This window comes from Crocuta crocuta, unplaced genomic scaffold (assembly GCF_008692635.1).
Source record: "Crocuta crocuta isolate KB4526 unplaced genomic scaffold, BGI_CrCroc_1.0 scaffold140, whole genome shotgun sequence".
Classification (NCBI taxonomy): Eukaryota; Metazoa; Chordata; class Mammalia; order Carnivora; family Hyaenidae; genus Crocuta; species Crocuta crocuta.
Genome location: NW_027527775.1, coordinates 6,966,335 through 6,974,543, shown reverse-complemented (window position 1 = coordinate 6,974,543; position 8,209 = coordinate 6,966,335). Strand labels below are relative to the sequence as shown.

General features: G+C 39.3%; 1 protein-coding gene across 1 annotated transcript in view; it reads right to left on the bottom strand.

The window, feature by feature from the left end:
- Positions 1-230: 230 nt before the first annotated feature.
- Positions 231-8,209, bottom strand: part of LONRF1 (LON peptidase N-terminal domain and ring finger 1) — a 43,252-nt gene continuing 35,273 nt past the window's right edge. Inside the window, exons 12-15 of the mRNA XM_077773197.1 lie at positions 7,138-7,296; positions 6,865-7,027; positions 4,068-4,220; positions 231-1,532 (exon numbers count right to left, since the gene is read on the bottom strand). Of these exons, the coding sequence (XP_077629323.1) occupies positions 1,374-1,532; positions 4,068-4,220; positions 6,865-7,027; positions 7,138-7,296 (634 nt within the window). The 3' untranslated portion in view covers positions 231-1,373. The remainder of the gene's footprint in view (positions 1,533-4,067; positions 4,221-6,864; positions 7,028-7,137; positions 7,297-8,209) is intronic.

Sequence of the window (8,209 nt, the reverse complement as noted above, 5' to 3'; positions counted from 1 at the left end):
CTATTTAATGGTCTCAAATAGGGGTAACATGAAAAGTTTTATCTTTATCCTAAAGAGACATGGCTTTTTTAAATGTTGAAAAATAGTACTTTAAAGGACTGTTCTAGGGCCTGAAGCCTCCTTCAGATTCTTTTTTTCTTACAGTATTTTGAAAGCTATAAGCTTATCTCATGTCACAAAAACAGTAAAACTCATCTGTTCTTTGATTTTGACCTAAAATTTAAGAAAAAATTATTATGAATTTAGCTTTTATTCAAAATTAAATAAGCAAAAGCAAAAGTTTAAGAAACTTTTACAAAGTACTTACATAAAAGAAAGTTAATAGGGACAGTCACAAGTTTGCAACAAATAATTACAAAAGTATCTAGGGCAGCATGAATATAAACCATGGCGCAGCATGGTGATCTAATTGTGATATGAATAAGGCATAACTAACATCTGCACCAAGACCAGAATTAAGAAATAAAACATACTTTAAAAGCTTAGTTCTACATTAAGCTTCTTCTCTTTCCCCAGATCCTTAATGGGTTTATACTAGGTAATTTTTTTTAAACACCTCATGTCAAACTATAAATTATATAGATGGGCAGTTGATGTGAAAAGCCCCCTAAAATGTACAAACTAACTGGTACTGAGTTGAGTTCTCCATTTACCTTTATGTACAATTAAATGTAAACCATATTTTCACAGTTTTAAGTGTTTTATGAATAGATGCACAGTACCATGGCAGGTTTGCAACTGTTCCTGAAAACTGGCTCTAGGTTCTGCATCCAAAGCCTGTTGGCCACTAGGATGCAAGTATTTACATAAATAAGAAACTGTGTCATAGTCAATGGTCAAGACAGTTCAGCAAGAGCAGGATTTCCAACAGAGTGATACTCAATACCATAGTTTACATACTTGTGCAAATAGAAGCATTAGGACAGATAAATCTGAGGCAAATTCAACTTGCAAAAACTTGTATCGCTATTGTTGTAAACTTGGGCAGTAAAAACCCTCAGCAAGTTCTGCTCTCTATGGCTTTTTTTCTTTTAAAATTTTAAAGCCAGAGAAAATGCACACACGCGCGCGCACACACACACACCCCACATACACACAGTTCTCATTTTGTTTTAGAATATGGTACATAGTGCAACTTCATCACAATGTAGAGGTTTAACACACATTCAGTGCGTGTTTTTCTGTGCAAGTTCTTAGTGGTCTAAGTCCTAGTTGAAGGTAATCATTGCAGAACCACATGATTCAGGAGGTTGAAGGAAAAAAAGTTTCATTACATTTCTCAAACCAGCACTGGATGTGCAAAAGGCAGCAGACAATCTGGCTGTCAACACGGCCAGATTAGGGTAACTTTAAAGGAAGATCCAAGCAGTTAGTTACTTAGATTGGTCTCTAGAAAAATAGGTCAGTATATGCTGTATCTTTGTCAACCGTTCTTTCAAAGACTTCATTGACAAAACCGACAGCTGGTATCGGGGATCTACGGGAAGAACTGCAAGAAGCCACCAACACCACGCGGGTCCATTAGGGGTCGCCTAAAAATAGTCAACAGTTTACAGTATTAGTACAATATACGTCTGTGACAAAAACAATTACAAACCAACAAGCTCATCTTCATTGAGCACTTGACTATCTGATCGTATCTCAAAGTCTTTTAACAACCATGTAAGGAAGGCTCTTGTGCCCCTATAAAATGGGGAAACCGAAGATCAGAAATGTAAGTCGTCCACGGCCGACACTCTGTCCTCGGCACCGCACTGCCTGGATGCAGGCTGCTCACATTTGGGGCTGGAAAATTCCTCATTGCAGGAACCGCCCTGCGCTCTGGTAGTATGTTGAGCAGTGTCTCTCACGTCTATCCAATAAGATGCCAATGGCACCTCCCAGCTGTGACGGTGCTAACTATCTTCAATTTCATGAGGAGTGAAAACGTTACATGCGATAGAGTCACAAATAAATTGAAGCAGCAAGGGAAAAAGTTAGTGAGAAAAGACTTTTTTATAAAAAGTATAGGAAACGATACATCTCCCAAACTGTCAAAGAATAAGGCTGCCAAATGTGCCACAAAACTGTCCTAATTGAGAGCTTCTTTCTGAAAATACATATTTAAAACATTAATTAACATTTAAAAGTGTCTTCAAAGAACCATGGAATCCTAGGCAAGATAGAAGAAAAGGTCTCAGCCTCTAGTTTTGTTTGAGAAAATCAGCATTTCCATCAGAGAAGTCCTTCGGATGTGGCAAGGGCTGACTACTGGCCAGTGGAAGAACTTGGACTTTTTTTCTCAAGATTTTCTGTTTCTTTTATTTCAGTTTTACTGCCGTGTATCTAGGTGAGGATATCTTTGTATTTATCCTACTTGGAGTCTGTTCGTGGTCTTGAACGAGAGATTGAAACTTTTCATCAAATTTGGGAAGATATCATAAATTATTACTCTAAGATATTTCCTGCTTTTTCTCTCCTCTTCTTTTGAGAGTATAATTATGTATATGTTATACAAAACAATTTCAAGCCATCTCTGTTGCACCCCAAATTGCTTTTTGTTGAACCTGAAATCTGAAGTTTCAGAATGACCATAGGAGCCCCTGAGGTTAATGCTGATCTCCATAAGCTCCCTCCAGAATCCCATGAGATTTCCATATTTGTGTACCATCTCATCTCCGCTCAGCATCACCACCCAGCCTTCGTGCATTTCAGAGAGGTCAGAAACATTTCCCACAATCCCCTCCCTCACATGGTTCTGGGCATAGACTTGGCCAGGGAGAGGCATAATCTTGTGAAATTTGGAAGAGAAGAAGCCACTGTTCTCTGGAGACTGTTGCAAAGTGTTGACAGATTTGCAGGAGCCTTCCAGAGAATTCTTAACCACCTGCTACAGTGCTTCAGACTGAGATACTGGTGGGTACCTCCCTCATACTCCTAAGAAATACAGAAGCTTCCCCACAAGTTCCTGAGAAGCATAGGGCTCCCCTGGGTCAGGTGCCCTGTCCTCCTTCCGTGACGTCCCTGAGCTTCACTCCTCCGGCTCTGCATCTCACAGCACCCCCTCCATGCCTGGATTATACACAAGTGGCTGCTTTTGTTTCACTGACCAAGTCCTGACTCACAATAATACTAACGAAGCAGTGGTAGAGGACTGAATCCTAAAAGGCGAGAGTGGTGAAAGTGGAGTTTTTACATTTAAAATATACTTAATTTTATGCTGCTCAAAGGCTATCTCTATCAAGTTTTATCAGATTTAGGAAACCAAGATAAAACAAACAGGAGCAACTGATAATATGTAGGATACTGAATGAGTGCTCAACTTGGAGATGATCTGATCTTATAATCGCAAGTTCAGGTGAAGGACTCAATTGGGATTCAGACAGATTTAGGCCAGCCTTTGAAAACTGGAATGAGAGGCAGTGTCCATCACAGTGAGCCCTGTTCTCTCTCCATGTATTTATTTATAGCCATTTCATTATGAAACCTACCTTCTGACCATAAACACTCAGTTCAAAATGTTTATGTCTAAAAGTGTTTCAATGAGTCTACCATCAGATTTTCCAGAACGGGGACGCTTCTTTTTGTGCATCTTACAGTGTCTACTGCACAGATCTGCTATATGCTGACCAGATTAAGCTTAAGCATCAACCCTAAGTACGTGAGCAAGACTATCAGAACACTAACTTCATGAGGAGCGAAGTATTAAACATGAAGAGACACATGGAGATAAAAGGAGAGGTTAAAAAAAAGACTTCTAGAAAATGCAGAAATGATAGCTCTCCCAACAATTTACTAGAATGTCCCATTTTTAATCCCCTCTCCCTCCTTTGAGCAAATCGTCAGGGAAGGGCTTTTTCCTCCTGTGCAGTCACAGCTACGGACCCCTCAGCCGTCAGCTCTCCCCATCCCCTACAAACAGCAGCAGACACCACTGCTCTGGAAATATGGTCATCAATTCAAAGGCAGTGGGGACAAAGGAAAGGCTGTGCAAAAAGGAAAACAAAAAAAACCCCTTAAAACTCCCTTAATTTGAGTTTATTAAGAAAACAGTGAGACTCTTGGAAACAGTATCAAAGTCATCATACCTGAAGGTTTTCCTCCCTCCCAGGCATTGAGCCAAAGTGCTGAAGAATTTGGCTTCGAAATCTGTCTCTCAGGTTCTGAAACCAGCTGCAGGCCTGCGAGTATACCAGGTCATGGAGCTGCCGGAGGCTCTGGACCTCCTCTTCGTCCTCGGCCTGGAAACACAGCAGTTTGTAAGACTTGCATCTAGCCTTCCTGTCCATATCCCCAACCCAACAGAAATGAAAAACATTTTTTAATTGGCAACCCCAATTTCAGTGCTGGATCAGAGTATTCTTCTGCAATATATATTACATATTTCTTCCTCACAGAGCGCCGAGGGCCAGACTAAAGAGACACCACAAGGCGTGACCGCTGCCCGGCCTTGTCGATGAAGCAATGTAATCCTGCAGAAGACTACTGCCGGCCTCCAGCTGGGAAGGGCACAACTGAGCGTGAGTTCTCGGATGAAGGTCTGCATGAATTTAGAATTCCTTTTTGTCTCTATGGATTAATGGCTTTTGAAAACAGTGGAACAAGAATATAGTCACTGCGGTAAAAGGGAAGATTGGGGAGGTTTAAAGCAGAGATAACCTGGCAGAAAGCAGTAATAGGATGGAGAACAAACATAATGATACCCTTTACCAGGGAACTGGGTCAAAACACAGTAAGAAACTTAGCAAAGAAAACCAGTCTATCAAAAGAGAATAAATTATGCAATGATTTTTTTTTTATATAAAGGCCAAGGCTGTGGCTACCTCCATCGCTGCTCCTCGCACCCTTCAGATCACCAAACTGTGAACATAAAATTAAATGCATCCGCCTTGCAGCCTCAGATCCAGAATTAGTAGTCTCACAGAGCACAGGAGATGAAGTAGAGCATTAACTCCTGCATCTTCTATTGATTTCTGTAGCACACACTTCTATCCCACTCACTCTGTGCCGGGGAGTGCTCTAGTTCATATACATTAACTCATCTGAACAAATACCAGGCCTGACTCAGCCTTTCAGATTTCACGAATGACTCACTATAAAACAAAGGGAACTCTGAACACATACTTTTTATTTCTGGAAGATTTGAAATGAAAAATAAAACTAAAAAACACCTGCCTTTTGCACAACACTGTGAATGTACTTAATACCACTGAACTATATAACAAAATTTATCAGTTTAATCATAGTTACATAATGAAAAGGTAGAGCCATGAGTTGAAGACTTATGGTCTTGGAATGACCATATAAAACTCAGTCGCCTGCGAACACACACTGGTCTTAACATAAGCTGGAAATAAACTTCTGACTTGTGAAGACTATTGAAAAAACAAAACCTCTGTTACATCCTTACAAAATTCTAGGAAATAAACCATGGGCTCTAGAAAATAATGACAAAAATGAGAAGTGTCTGAGATGGAAAAAGGAACTGGCTAAAAAGCAGGCAGAACTTTATGGGGGGAAAAAAGACTTTGCTTATGAAATCTGAGAAGCTTTTCCAGAAGGGACAAGAAATCATTACAAAGACGAGACATTAAGATGAGGAAAAATTATTAGACATTCCTAAGACTACAAAGACAGCAAGCGCTTTCTAAATGCCAAACCCATAATGCTTTCAATATGCTATTCTATTGTCATATGTTCCCATCTAGTCATATGATTGGCCATACTCAAGGGATTTTGTCATCAAATCCAAATGTGAAGATGTAAACTTCCAAAGAATATTGCCTTTAGCAAATGACTCCCTTAACTAAGCATGCTTAAGGCAAGGACACTATCAAGCAGCTCAAAATTTCAACTCACACAACACTTTTGACCTACTGCACAAAAAAGAAGTCTTCCTCTAGCTAGCATCTTAATAATAGGACAGGCAATATCAGACTAATCAAGTTTATCAGAGAGGCAATATGGCATAATGACGACGCACAGCGCTTGGAGCTGGAAAGCTAGCTTTCAATCATATTTATGACTTTACCTATAGGATCTTAGACCTATTAATGACCACTTTGGGAGCTTCTGTTCCTCATCTAAGTATCTCAGAGTTTTGAAAATTCAAAGAGTTAATGTTGTTAGAAGCGCCTAATGCCAGCATTCAAATGAAGGGCCCAAATCAATGAACAGAGAGAGCATATGATCAATGGTTTTACAATGCCCTTCCAAAAGAAACGGCCTTTAATTTGATATTCATAGCATCACAAATCATTTTTCTGATACCTAAACGAATTGTAGATGGTGAATGAGATACTAGAAACATGAAAGGGCCCACACTGACCCTTTGCAAGAAGATTATCACGATAACGCACTGCAGGGAAGACAGGCTAGTGATAGTACTTTCTCTGTGATGCCGTAGAGTTTAAACACCTCATCTCACAGTGGCGATGTTATCATTAAGGTTCTGTCAGACACATCTAGAACAGTTTGGAAAGGATTCAGTGTGTTTTTGCCTTTATGTTCCATTTCAATCTGCTGATTACATCAGTTTTGACTACTAATAAATTCAGTTAAAAAGGGCAGGGATTAGCAGCTTTCACAACATAGATGGGTTCCGAGCTCAACCAAATCGAGTGCTGCTGTTAAGTGCCCACCATGTCCACATACATTCTAGGCACCACGTTGGTTGGGGAGTCGGCGGAAATCAAGAGGAACTGTTCTAGACTTCCAAGTCAACACAGAGTAAGAGCAACATGAGAAAAAGGTAACTGGCAGCTAACTTGTATAAATATCAACGATGGTCTCTGCGACAAAGAACTGTTTTAAGTGCCTAGAATATCAGCCTATACAAGGCCAAGGACAGAGTATGCCAAGGTGTGCTAAAGAGACATTTCATACCTTAACATCTTCCAGATATTCAATGTCTGCGGTGCAGTATCCATCTTTCATTCCTCTTTTTAAAACCCTAAACCGCTTTCCTCCAACTGTATCCACCACAGACCTTCCATCAGGTAAGAAATGTACATTCCTAATTTGTAGCATACACCCATAATCTGCAAAACTAAAGGAAAAATTGTGATTAATAGCCAAGTTCAAGTAGCAAGCATGGGAGCTCTCAATATTCAAAGCACGGTCCAATATAAACAGAAATATTTACATACAAAAACATACCTATTCTGAGTATCACTGACACACATCCCAAACTGTTTAGTTCCAGTTTGTATACTTCTTCGAATCATCAGTCTGTATCTTGGCTCGAATACATGAAGAGGGCAAGGCACAGTGGGGTAGGCCATAGTGCAAACAAATATTGGGACATTCTTGGTCAAGCTGAAGAAGAAAATTTCATATCATACACCAGAACATACCACAAAAATGACTGAAGCTCGTGACACTCATCAACATCTATTATTTATAAAACTAAATTTGAATTTAAGATATGACGTTAGCATACCGAGCTAAGTATCTTTATGAATCAAGAGTATAGTTAGTATTTTGTCTTGCTCTGTTAAAATACTGTTACTTATAAGAAAAAATGAGCTCCCACAGTACATGAAAAGCAAATCATTAAAATTCCTAGTGCATTAATAGATTTTCAAATTCACTATCAAAAACATAAGTCAGTAACATTTTCTCTAATTAAAATTATAGACTATCTTTCGCTGCCCGATTGGCAGGACGAAGGACAACAGTAACGCGCAGTTCTGGCAAGCGTCTGGGAGCGACTGGCAGTGCAGAGGGCGGTTTGAAACCGTACAACCATAGTGAAGAAGAACCTGGCACACACTTTAAGAAGTTCGTCTCCCTTAAACTTCTAGAAAAAAATTGTACGAGTACTCGAAAGAATGTTCACTGTAATATTGGGTACAGTAACCAAAACTTAGGGGATTAGCAAATGGACAAAACCATAAAATGAAATGCCATATTGTCATTTTAAGATATGCACACTTAGATGTGTGTGTATGTACGGCTGACTTGGAAAAAATAAAGGTTATAGACGAATAGGATTAAAATTGTTACATATGAAAACCTGGAAGGATATATGCCAAAATGCCAACAGTAATTCCTTTTGGGTTATAGATTATGGCCTTTCCCACCCCTGCTAATGTATAGTATCTTCTAGCTTTTCTTCAAAAAGACATAATTATGTAAAAGTAATACAAGCATTAGCTCCTCTTTTAAAAATGTGTAATCTACTATCACTGAGCATTCCATTCAGGGTTTTTTTTTTTTTTTTTTTTTT